The sequence below is a fragment of the Salmo salar genome, chromosome ssa15, assembly GCF_905237065.1.
Source record: "Salmo salar chromosome ssa15, Ssal_v3.1, whole genome shotgun sequence".
Taxonomy (NCBI): Eukaryota; Metazoa; Chordata; class Actinopteri; order Salmoniformes; family Salmonidae; genus Salmo; species Salmo salar.
Genome location: NC_059456.1, coordinates 44,996,296 through 45,009,623, shown reverse-complemented (window position 1 = coordinate 45,009,623; position 13,328 = coordinate 44,996,296). Strand labels below are relative to the sequence as shown.

At 42.0% G+C, this 13,328-nt stretch overlaps 1 protein-coding gene across 1 annotated transcript in view; it reads right to left on the bottom strand.

Moving 5' to 3' along the window:
• Positions 1-11,960, bottom strand: part of nudt14 (nudix (nucleoside diphosphate linked moiety X)-type motif 14) — a 90,232-nt gene extending 78,272 nt beyond the window's left edge. The window contains exon 1 of the mRNA XM_014145103.2: positions 11,799-11,960. Within this exon, the coding sequence (XP_014000578.1) occupies positions 11,799-11,879 (81 nt within the window). The 5' untranslated portion in view covers positions 11,880-11,960. The remainder of the gene's footprint in view (positions 1-11,798) is intronic.
• Between the last annotated feature and the right edge of the window lie 1,368 nt (positions 11,961-13,328).

Sequence of the window (13,328 nt, the reverse complement as noted above, 5' to 3'; positions counted from 1 at the left end):
ACCACGACTGCCCTCAGGGAACGTCATTGGACTTTATGCAAACCATATATCCGGAGGCTGCATTTATTGTAGATGGGGCCTTTAACAAAGAAAATTTGAGGAAAATGCTACCTAAATTTTATCAGCATATTGACTGAAGTACTCGCGCTGGAAAACAAACAACATTGTTATTCCAACTTCCAGGATGCACACAAGGCCCTCCCCCGTCCTCCTTTCGGCAAATCTGACCAAGACTCCATTTTGCTCCTTCCTTCCTATAGGCAGAAACTCAAAACAGGACGTACACGTGCTAGGGACTAGTCAATGCTGGTCTGACCAATCGGAATCCACGCGTCAAGATTAATTTGATCAGTCGGACTGGGATATGTTCTGGGTAGCTTCAGAGAATTATATTGATGTAAATACCGAGACAGTTATTGAGTTTATCAAGAAGTGTATAGGAGATGTTGTACCCACTGTGACTATTAAAACCTACCCTAACCACAGATCGTGGATAGATAAACTGCATTTGAAAACTGAAAGCACGAACCACCGCATTTAACCATGGCAAGGTGACTGGGAATATGGCAGAAAACAAACAGAGTAGTCATTCCATCCGCAAGGCAACGAAACAGGCAAAACGTCAGTTTAGAGACAAAGTGGAGTCGCAAGTCAACGGTTCAGACACAAGAAGTATTTGGCAGGGTCAACAGACAATCATGGACTACAAAAGAAAAACCAGCCACGTCGCAGACACCGAAGTCTTGCTTCCAGACAAGCTAAACACATTCTTTGCCCGCTTTGAGGATAACAGTGCCACCGACGCAGCCAGCTAACAAGGACTGTGGGCTCTCCTTCTCCATGGCCGACGTGAGTAAGACATTTAAACATGTAAACCCTTGCAAGGCTGCCGGCCAGACGGCATCCCTAGCAGCGTCCTCAGAGCATGCGCAGACCTCCTGGCTGGTGTGTTTGAATATGTCTGTAATCTCTCCCTATCCCAGACTGCTGTCCCCACATGCTTCAAGATGGCCACCATTGTTCCTGTACCCAAGAATGCAAAGGTAACTGAACTAAATGACTATTACCCCGTAGCACTCACTTCTGTCATCATGAAGTCCTTTAAGAGACTAGTCAAGTCTAGACTAGATCATATCACCTCCACCTTACTTGTCACCCTAGACCCACTTCAATTTGCTTACTGCACCAATAGGTCCACAGACGATGCAATCGCCATCACCCTGCACAATCCCATCAGGACAAGAGGAATACCTATGTAAGCATGCTGTTCATTGACTATAGCTCAGCATTCAACACCATAGTACCCTCCAAGCTCATCATTAAGCGTGAGGCCCTGGGTCTGAACCCCGCCCTGTGCAAGTGGGTCCTGGACTTCCTGAAAAGGTACCCCCAGGTGGTGAAGGTACAAAACATCTCCACTTCGCTGATCCTCAACTCTGGGGCCCCACAAGGGTGAATGCTCAGCCCCCTCCTGTACTCCCTGTTCACCCATGACTGCGTGGCCATGCATGCCTCCAACTCAATCATCAAGTTTGCAGATGACACAACAGTAGTAGGCTTGATTACCAACAACAACGAGGCAGCCTACAGGGAGGAGGTAAGGGCTCTCGGAGTGTGGAGTCAGGAAAATAACCTCTCACTCAACGTCAACAAAACAAAGTAGATGATCGTGGACTTCAGGAAACAGCACTGTCCACGTCGATGGGACAGCAGTGGAGGAGGAGGAAAGTTAAGTTCCTCGGCGTACATATCACTGACAAACTGAAATGGTCCACCCACACAGACCGTGTGATGAAGGCCCAACAGCGCCTCTTCAACCTCAGGAGACTGAAGAAATTTGGCTTGTCACCTAAAACTTTTACAGATGCACAATTGAGCGCATCCTGTCGAGCTGCATCACCACCTGGTCAAATTAAATGTGATTGGTCACATGCAGATGTTACTGTGAGTGTAGCGAAATGCTTGTGCTTCTTGTTCCGACAGTGCGGCAATATCTAACAAGTAATCTAACAATTCCACAACTACCTAATACACACAAATTGAAGTAAAGGGATGGAATAAGAATATGTACACATAAAAATATGGATGGGCCATGACCGACTGGCATAGACGAGATGCAATAGATGGTATTAAATACAGTATATACACATCTGGGATGAGTAGTGCAAGATATGTAAACATCATTACTAAAGTGGCATTAAAGTGACTAGTGATCCATTTGTTAGAGCGGCCAATGATTTCAAGTCTGTATGTAGGCAGCCGCCGCTCTGTGTTAGTGATGGCTGTTTAGCAGTCTGATGGCCTTGAGATTGGATCTGTTTTTCAGTCTCTCGGTCCCAGCTTTAACGCGCCTGTACTAACATCGCCTTATGGATAGTAGTGGGGTGAACAGGCAGTGGCTCGGGTGGTTATTGTCCTTGATAATCTTTTTGGCCTTCCTGTGACATCGGGTCATCATGTGACATGGTAGCGTGAAGCACGGGGGTGGTAGCATCATGTTGTGGGGTGCTTTGCTGCAGGAGGGACTGGTGCACTTCACAAAATAGATGGCATCATGAGGAGGAATATTATGTGGATATATTGAAGCAACATCTCAAGACATCAGTCAGGAAGTTAAAGCTTGGTCGCAAATGGGTCTTCCAAATGGACAATGACCCCAAGCATACTTCCAAAGTTGTGGCAAAATGGCTTAAGGACAACAAAGTCAAGGTATTGAAGTGGCCATCACAAAGCCCTGACCTCAATCTCATAGAACAATTGTGGGCAGAACTGAAAAAGTGTGAGCGAGCAAGGAGGCCTACAACCCTGACTCAGTTACACCAGCTCTGTCAGGAGGAATGGGTCATAATTCACCAAACTTATTATGGGAAGCTTGTGGAAGGCTACCCGAATCATTTGACCCAAGTTAAACAATTTAAAGGCAATGCTACCAAATACACTCAATTAGTATGTAAACTTCTGACCCACTGGGAATGTGATGAAAGAAATAAAAGCTGAAATAAATCATTGTCTCTAGTATTATTGACATTTCACATTCTTAAAATAAAGTGGTGATCCTAACTGACCTAAGACAGGGTATTTTTACTAGGATTAAATGTCAGGAAATGTGAAAAACGGAGTTGAAATGTATTTGGCTAAGGTGTATGTAAACCTCCGACTTCAACTGTATATGGATGATTTATAAGCCTGGCACATTTAACAGTTTGGATATTGAGTATAGACGGAATTATGTTGGGGTTTCCTCTCAATTTTCTTTGACAATTAGGCTAAGGCAAGGGCTGTTACCTCTGCTGCTGCTGCCTCCGCTGCATCGTTCTCAATACCAATATGCTGGTTAACTTTGCTATTATTCACATAGCAACATAGGGAAAGGCGCCAATTCTACAGCGCACTTTAGATCATGTTTCAAAACAGCGGACTGCGACAGTATCCAACCCGGGAGAAAGCACATTTGTTATAAAATAATACTAGATGTATTAGTGTTGCACCATTGTATTACATAATATAACCATTTACAAATTTCAGTTTCACGTCTTAGAGTGGACTGTGCCATCCCCGTGGCCTCCGAAATGGATTAGTCCACTGAGACAGGGGCGAATCAGACAAGTGTCTTGTGCACCATAAAAACATATTTTTGAAATGCAACTGCTCGACTAAAGAAATCTTGGTTCGACCAAAAGCCTATAGATCAAACAATCGACCAGTCAACTAAAATGGGGTCAGCCCTAGTAAATATTATAATGCTTGCATAAATGTCATGCTGAATATATGTTCATGTCATTAGCACCAATCAACTGCAATACACAAAAAAACAATGTAGATGCTAACTAGCTACGGTAACCATAGCACAGAGTTACTTTATCTAGTTAGTATGCTAGCTAGCCCGACTGCTACATCCAAAATAATAGTGCTTGTAACAATAACAGCTGAGTTTCGTCTTATCGACTGTGTTAAACAGTCCAAACAACATATAGGCCTGTTATAGGAACTACTATTATGAAATGTACAGGCAAATCATTATGGAATCCTGGTCTCTCAGCCTGTATCTTTGGTGCAACTTTAGCCATGCTAGCTAGCTAAGTAGCTAAACCTGCTGCATCTGAAATAAAGCGTTCCATGATAACAGAAATATAAAGCCTCAGCGACTGTCCATGCAATCATCCAACACTGGAGGCCTATTGGAACTAAAAAAAAAAAGTATGATGTTTACAAGTAATTCAGTACGGAAATATAGGCTATTTGGAAAAGGCACAATAGCTCGTGGGAGTGGTTTTGCTGAATAGAATCATGGGAGTTTGAACATATTGTAATAAGCTGTCTATAAATATCGTTCTATAGTAGTGGTCAATCGTGATAATGTTCCCATTTTGAACCCTTTCATGTCTGAAGTTTTTATTTAACTAGGCAAGTCAGTTAAGAACAAATTCTTATTTACAATGACGGCCTAGGAACAACAGTGGGTTAACTGCCTTGCTCAGTGGCAGAACAGATTTTTACCTTGTCAGCTAAGGGATACGATCTAGCAACCTTTCGGTTACTGGCCCAACACCAACTACTAGGCTACCTGCCGCCCCAAAAGGTACAAACTCTGCCTTCCCAGCGGGCCCGGAGAGCAAACCAAGTGCACTATAGGCCTACCACTGGCTAATTGGATGGCTCAGATTACTGTGTCTGCAGTAACATAGCAGGTATAAAAGAAAGCTACAGCAAAGTTGATACTGCGAGATTTCAAAACCACGACTAGAGAGAGACTGTCAACAAACACAGCAAAGAGCTGCTGTTTTTATGAGTGAGATCGTGTATAAGTTCTTATTCGGCACTGTCAATACTTTATTCAACACTTTTATAAGCAATTAAAATGTGCGTTTTTCCTAATACCACTCGCTCTACAACCAACACTGCAGCTGTAATGAATGAGTAGGAAAGTGTATCGATAGGCTTGCATTATTATTAGCAGCTTGGGACTTTTTGAATATCAAGAAATATTTAACTTTCTTTGTTCATAGGCGTAATAACATGAATTTCTTTATGAGGCAAGAATAATGCAGTGCGACTCGAGTTTCAAAATCAGCTGGAAGACCGTTTCCCTTTTTGGTCAGTGTCAGCAGAGGAAAGGGAGAGGGACGGTGAGAGGCGGACCCCAGTCTCCTCCTGCTCTCTCCAGTCACTGAGACTGACCATCAGATGTAGGCACCATCAGCCCAGTAATATATTTAAATGTATGCTCACTCAGCTGTGCCTCAGCTGTGCCTCACAAGTAAAACAACTGATCTATTACCGGTGTGATCATATAGCCTACCTCAAACGTTGAAATATAATTGTAAAAAATGGTCCGAAGAACAATGCATTGGCAGGGAAATTCAAGCAATTCCAATATGCGGTGATAATGTATTGGGCCTATAGCCTACTGCACAAACCTCATTGCTACAGTGCTGTTATTCATTGGTTAATGTTGCATATAGGCTTACGTTTGAGTAACAAAAAAATCTGAGCGACAGATCTCGGTTTGTATTTCAACTCAGAAAGTAATCTTGACTCAAAAGGTTGGTGACTACTGTTCTATAGGTTTTTGAGCATCTATTTAAAATATTTGCAGTTGTTATTAGAAAAGGACAACTTGAGCAACATATAGCTTGGAGTTCCAATATGATCAGAAAACTACAGATGTGTCATATTGGATTTAGAAAATGACTGTCCATACTTTTATTGGATTAGTCATTTACGTCATTTGCAGACGCTCTTATCCTGATAGTAGTGAGTGCATACATTGTCGTACTGGTCCCCCTTGGGAATCGAACCCACAACCCTGGGGTTACAAGCGCCATGTTATACCAACTGAACCACATGGGACCATCTCAGGGATCCTACTTGAATACGTCACAGAGAAGGAATGTACGGTTTTGCACATCACTAAACAGTCAATAGACAATAAAATACAATTACTCAAACTGTGTATGACCACTAAATATTTCATAATAACAACCCAAATGTTAAAAGTGGGCAGAATTGTTCTTTAAGGTACTTTGCATTGGGCAATTACTGCACCTTGTCATCAATGACCTCAAATACTAATCTGCACTATACTGTATTCAGTGTTTCCAATATATTCCCACTGTAATCAGCATATACTGTTCAGATATCGTAATTCAGTATGATGTCTGTCTGTATTTTGTTTGTAAACTCAGCAAAAAAGAAACGTCCTATTTTCAGGACCCTGTCTTTCAAAGAGAATTCGTAAAAATCCAAATAATTTCACAGATCTTCATTGTAAAGGGTTTAAACACTGTTTCCCATGCTTGTTCAATGAACCATAAACAATTAATGAACATGCACCTGTGGAACGGTCGTTAAGACACTAACAGCTTACAGACGGTAGGCAATTAAGGTCAGTTATGAAAAATTAGGACACTGAAGAGGCCTTTCTACTGACTCTGAAAAACACCAAAAGAAAGATGCCCAGGGTCCCTGCTAATCTACGCGAATGTGCCTTAGGCATGCTGCAAGGTGGCATGAGGACTGTAGATGCGGCCAGGGAAATAAATTGCAAGGTCCGTACTGCGAGATGCCTAAGACAGCACTACAGGGAGACAGGATGGAAAGCTGATCGTACTCGCAGTGGCAGACCACGTGTAACAACACCTGCACAGGATCGGTACATCCGAACATCACACCTGCGGGACAGATACAGGATGGCAACAACAACTGCCTGAATTACATCAGGAACGCACAATCCCTCCATCAGTGCTCAGACTGTCCGCAATAGGCTGAGAGAGGCTGAACTGAAGGCTTGTAGGCCTGTTTTAACCTGTTTGGGATAGGGGGCAGTATTTTCACGGCCGGATAAAAAAACGTACCCGATTTAATCTGGTTACTACTCCTGCCCAGAAACTAGAATATGCATATAATTAGTAGATTTGGATAGAAAACACTAAAGTTTCTAAAACTGTTTGAACGGTGTCTGTGAGTATAACAGAACTCATATGGCAGGCCAAAACCTGAGAAGAATCCATACAGGAAGTGCCCTGTCTGACAATTTGTTCTCCTTCTAGGGCATCTCTATCAAAAATACAGCATCTCTGCTGTAACGTGACATTTTCTAAGGCTTCCATTGGCTCTCAGAAGGCGCCAGAAAGTGGAATGACGTCTCTGCAGTCTCTGGGAGAAAAAAAGCAGGAGTTTTTGTGAGTGGTCAGGCAGGGAACAATGACACTGGAGTGCGCATGCACGAGACGACTCCATGTTTTTCTTTCAGTCTATGAATGAATATAACGTCGCGCGGTTGGAATATTATCGCTATTTTACGAGAAAAATAGCACAAAAATTGATTTTAAACAGCGTTTGACATGCTTCGAAGTACGGTAATGGAATATTTATAATTTTTTTGTCACGAAATGCGCCCACGCGTCACACTTCGGATACTGACCTGAACGCACGAACAAAACGGAGCTATTTGGATATAACTATGGATTCTTTCGAACCAAAACAACATTTGTTGTTGAAGTAGAAGTCCTGGGAGTGCATTCTGACGAAGAACAGCAAAGGTAATCCAATAATTCTTATAGCAAATCTGAGTTTGGTGAGCAGCAAACTTGGTGGGTGTCAAATTAGCTAGCCTGTGATGGCCGAGCTATCTACTCAGAATATTGCAAAATGTGCTTTCGCCGAAAAGCTATTTTAAAATCTGACACCGCGATTGCATAAAGGAGTTCTGTATCTATAATTCTTAAAATAATTGTTATGTATTTTGTAAACGTTTATCGTGAGTAATTTAGTAAATACACCAGAAGTTTGCGGTGGGTATGCTAGTTCTGAACATCACATGCTAATGTAAAAAGCTGTTTTTTGATATAAATATGAACTTCATTGAACAAAACATGCATGTATTGGATAACATAATGTCCTAGGAGTGTCATCTGATGAAGATCAAAGGTTAGTGCTGCATTTAGCTGTGGTTTTGGTTTTTGTGACATATATGCTTGCTTTGAAAATGGCTGTGTGATTTATTTTTGGCAGGGTACTCTTCTGACATAATCTAATGTTTTGCTTTCGCTGTAAAGCCTTTTTGAAATCGGACAATGTGGTTAGATTAACCTGTTATGGCTAGGGGGCAGTATTTTCACGGCTGGATAAAAACGTACCCGATTTAATCTGGTTACTACTCCTGCCCAGTAACTAGAATATGCATATAATTATTGGCTTTGGATAGAAAACACTCCAAAGTTTCTAAAACTGTTTTAATGGTGTCTGAGTATAACAGAACTCAAATGGCAGGTCAAAACCTGAGAGATTCCTTTACAGGAAGTGGCCTGTCTGACCATTTCTTGAACTTCTTTGCCATCTCTATCTTTTACAAAGGATCTCTGCTCTAACGTGACACTTCCTACGTCGTCCATGGGCGCTCAGAGCCCGGGAAAAAACAGAATGTCGTCATCCCAGCCCCAGGCTGAAACACATTATCGCCTTTCTCAAGTGGCCGATCAAGGGACTGTGGGCTTAGGCGCATGCCCTGGCCGCCCCCGTCTTTGTGATTTTTCCTGTTTGCCGAAAAGGAGATTCCCGGTCGGAATATTATCGCTTTTTTACGAGATAAATTGCATAAAAATTGATTTTAAACAGCGGTTGACATGCTTCGAAGTACGGTAATGGAATATTTCGAATTTTTTTGTCACGAATTGCGCCATGCGCCCGACCCTGATTTACCATTTCGGATAGTGTCTGGGACGCACGAACAAAACGCCGCTATTCGGATATAACGATGGATTATTTTGGACCAAACCAACATTTGTTATTGAAGTAGCAGTCCTGGGAGTGCATGCTGACGAAGACAACAAAAGGTAATCAAACTTTTATAATAGTAAATCTGATTTTGGTGAAGGCTAAACTTGCCGGGTGTCTAAATAGCTAGCCCGTGATGGCTGGGCTATGTACTTAGAATATTGCAAAATGTGCTTTCACCAAAAAGCTATTTTAAAATCGGACATATCGAGTGCATAGAGGAGTTCTGTATCTATAATTCTTAAAATAATTGCTATGCTTTTTGTGAACGTTTATCGTGAGTAATTTAGTAAATTGTTAGCAAATTCCCCGGAAGTTTGCAGGGGGTATGCTAGTTCTGAACGTCAAATGCTAATGTAAAAAGCTGGTTTTTGATATAAATATGAACTTGATTGAACAAAACATGCATGTATTGTATAACATAATGTCCTAGGTGTGTCATCTGATGAAGATCATCAAAGGTTAGTGCTGCATTTTGCTGTCTTCTGGGATTTTGTGACATTATATGCTAGCTTGAAAAATGGGTGTCTGATTATTTCTGGCTTGGTACTCTGCTGACATAATCTAATGTTTTGCTTTCGCTGTAAAGCCTTTTTGAAATCGGACAGTGTGGTTAGATAAAGGAGAGTCTTGTCTTTAAAATGCTGTGAAATAGTCATATGTTTGAAAAATTGAAGTTTTTGTATTTTTGAGGAATTTGTAATTCGCGCCACGCCTATCATTGGATATTGGAGCAGGTGTTCCGCTAGCGGAACGTCTAGATGTAAGAGGTTAACGAGAGTCTTGTCTTTAAAATGGTGTAAAATAGTCATATGTTTGAGAAATTGAAGTTATAGCATTTTTAAGGTATTTGTATTTCACGCCACGCTCTACCATTGGATAGCTAGCGGAATGTCTGTCCCTAACTTAAGGCAGGTCCTCACCAGACATCACTGGCAACAATGTCGCCTATGGGCACAAACCCACCGTCGCTGGACCAGACAGGACTGGCCGAAAGTGCTCTTCGCTGACTAGTCGCGGTTTTGTCTCACCAGGGGTGATGGTCAGATTCGCGTTTATCGTCGAAGGAATGAGCGTTACACCGAGGCCTGTACTCTGGAGCGGGATCGATTTGGAGGTGGAGGTTCCGTCATGGTCTGGGGCGGTGTGTCACAGCATCATCGGACTGAGCTTGTTGTCATTGCAGGCAATCTCAACGCTGTGCGTTACAGGGAAGACATCCTCCTCCCTCATGTGGTACCTTTCCTGCAGGCTCATCCTTACATGACCCTCCAGCATGACAATGCCACCAGCCATACTGGTCGTTCTGTGCGTGATTTTCTACCAGACAGTAATGTCAGTGTCCTGCCATGCCCAGCGAAGAGCCCGGATCTCAATCCCATTGACCAAGTCTGGGACCTGTTGGGTCGGAGGGTGAGGGTTAGGGCCACTCCCCCCAGAAATGTCCGGGAACTTGCAGGTGCCTTGGTGGAAGAGTGGGGTAACATCTCACAGCAAGAACTGGCAAATCTGTTGCAGTCCATGAGGAGGAGATGCACTGCAGTACTTAATGCAGCTGGTGGCCACACCAGATACTGACTGTTACTATTGATGTTGACCCCCCTTTGTTCAGGGACACATTATTCCATTTCTGTTAGTCACATGTCTGTGGAACTTGTTCAGTTTATTTCTCAGTTGTTGAATCTTGTTATGTTCATACAAATACACAAGTTTGCTGAAAATAAATGCAGTTGACATTTGACTTTTTTTGCTGAATTTATATTGTCTATTGCATGCTGGCAGCACATTCTCACTAGGGAAAATTCTGGGTATGTGTAAATGTACTTGGCAAATGAAGGTGATTCTGATCTCATAAAAGGTTGAGTTAATGTGATGAAACATTGCCCACCCCAAAGGGAATCACTGCTAAAGAAATCACAGCAGAAAAACGTCGCATTCCTAGAAAGGTCAAAGTAGAGGCTAGAGGCCAGACACTGTATGCCTACATGTCATTGACCTGAGTATAGCTTTCAATTCAGAGTGGAAACTGCCTAGTCAAAGAATGGCAACCATGCAAAATCTGGTTCCAATAGGGTTATTATAAGTAACTAAATATGGATAATTGCCTGTGACCAGAACTATAGCCTAATCAATTAACACACAGTCAACCACAAATAGTGTCATCTTTAACATCACATGGTCGTTTAAGTGTAGCCAATCCAACTTCCAAACGATGTAGCTAGCTACCCAAATAGAGCAGTTACTATTGGAATCAATATACCCTAACATGCATTTTAATACCTGAGGGAATTTAACTAACTACAGTAGCTACATAGGTATCTGCCCTTTAGATTGAATACTTAGGGAGATCAATATTTGAACATAATTTGTGGGAAATAAAATACTGGTGGGTTCGATTCATAAAAGTGGACTTGTGGGTTTCCTGGTTATATCCAAATCAATCACTGGAAGTCGAATAGGTTTGCATGCTCAGGATAGCACCCAAATGCTGCATCAACATCCGACCTCAGTCCCAAAACAAGCTAGCTAGTTGACTAGCCAGGCTAGCCATCTCTCCGTTTGACACATCTCAAGGTCTTGCCCAACTCGCACCAGAGATACTGTGCCACTCAACCTACAACAACCATCACCAACTGGGGAAATTCAGATATTGTAGTGGTCAGGTTGTCAATTTCCAGCAAGCTAGCCAGCTAGCTAACTAGCCTAATGTATAGCATGTGCTCGACATGAGACAGCAACTGATATGTTAGCTAACTACTATACTTGCTTGAATATTTACATTTCATGCAATTGATTTGAGTAAATATTTGGTGGCAGTGGTGATGCAGAGTTAATAAAGACGTTAAGTCGATAAGTATGGTCATTTAAATATGGTGTGCCGTCTTTTTATGAAGGTTACGACGTTGATGCTGCACAATAAGGCAATTGCAAAATGAATGGGGGTTGGGCAACTAGCAATAAAAATACATGGTGTCCGCAATTCATGCTGGATGATATAACGCGAGTGGGCTATTTGGACTCACCTGGCTATAGTGCACCCTGAATGGTTTTAGATAATTGGAGCTGGTGCACGGAACGACCTGGATATCATTTATCTGCTCCATAGTTCAGACTGCTAGCTGCCCACCGGTGTTTCTCACCACAACAGAAAGCACAAACCGCAGGTCGTAGTGGAGAATGAGACAAATGCCTACGGAGGCCTAGTAAGGACAAACTCTTTTTTTTGTAACATACTCTTTTTGTTGTTGTCGCATAACAGGTTAATGAAAACTCATTGGATGATGATTGATGAATATTGCATAACCAAAGTAATAAAAATAAAGATAATTTTCATGACAAGTGAGTGGGATTAAAACGATATGCAGTGCTTCATATAGTATAATAGAAATTAAACTCACTAGCACAGTTGTGACTCCACCTATTGTTGGCTGGTGTCCTTTTCCCGCCGACAGAAGTTCTTCGCGCACTTTGCATGTAGAATGTTTGCCGCGCGCGCCTGGCAAGTGCAAGTGTCCTCAACGCGTGCAGCTATACCGCAACTTTCCCGCCGGAACCGAAGGATTGTGACTCACCTCCACCTCCGCTTTATGTCTGAAATCATCTCATAGGAATTTGTAGACAACTTCGAAAGCTTCAATTTAAGTCACGGATAGCACAGCGTTTAACCTCTTGGCTGTGGCAGCTATCAATGGTTATGTTCTTTGACTTTGTCTAAAGTGCAGGAGGCTTTGTTTCACCATAGAGACATTTTGCCCAGAGGAATTTTTATTCAATTGCTAAAGTAGCCTAACAAGTGATAGAAAACAAGTCAGACTGATGCACAAATCTGTCCCATCCAAACAGAATTAAGATAGTCAACTTAATGGAGGGGCTTACCGGGGCTGAAGCCCCTGGGCCCAGGCCAGTTGGGGGCCCAAGAGACAGTAAAAAAAAAAAGATATATATTAGGGAAATATATACTGTATATATTATATATACAGTATTTATTATATATGTATTATATATTGTTTATTTTTTTCACTGCAACCGTCAACCACAGAAAGAATGTAGACAGCCTGCTGCTGCAGCTCTGCTAATCTTCAGGCGGGAGGTAGGGGGCTCACATGGGTAATTGGAGGGCCCTGCCTTAATTGGGTAACTGATTAATAAAACATTTGTGTCTGGTCAATTGTGTGAGTCAGGGGCTGGGCCCAAGCCCGTAGTGGCCCAAGAGGCTTTTTTTCTTTTTCTTCACCTGACCAGAGGAATCTGCTCTCAATGTTCAAAATACACCAGAGAGCATAGTTTAGCCACAGAGGATAAAAGTGTATAAAAAAGTTCTGTGGATTAAGTTTTTATCACAAGCGCATACATCTAACTGTCAAAATGAAGGAAACACCAACATGAAGAGTATTTATTTAAGACTATTCTATTTTTGACTTAACACTTATTTTTCTTAAAACTGCATTGTTGGTTAAGGGCTTGTAAGTAAGCATTTCACTGTTGTATTCGGGCCCATGTGAGAAATACAATTAGATTTGTTTTGATTTAAAATGTGTTTACGCCTTGCAATA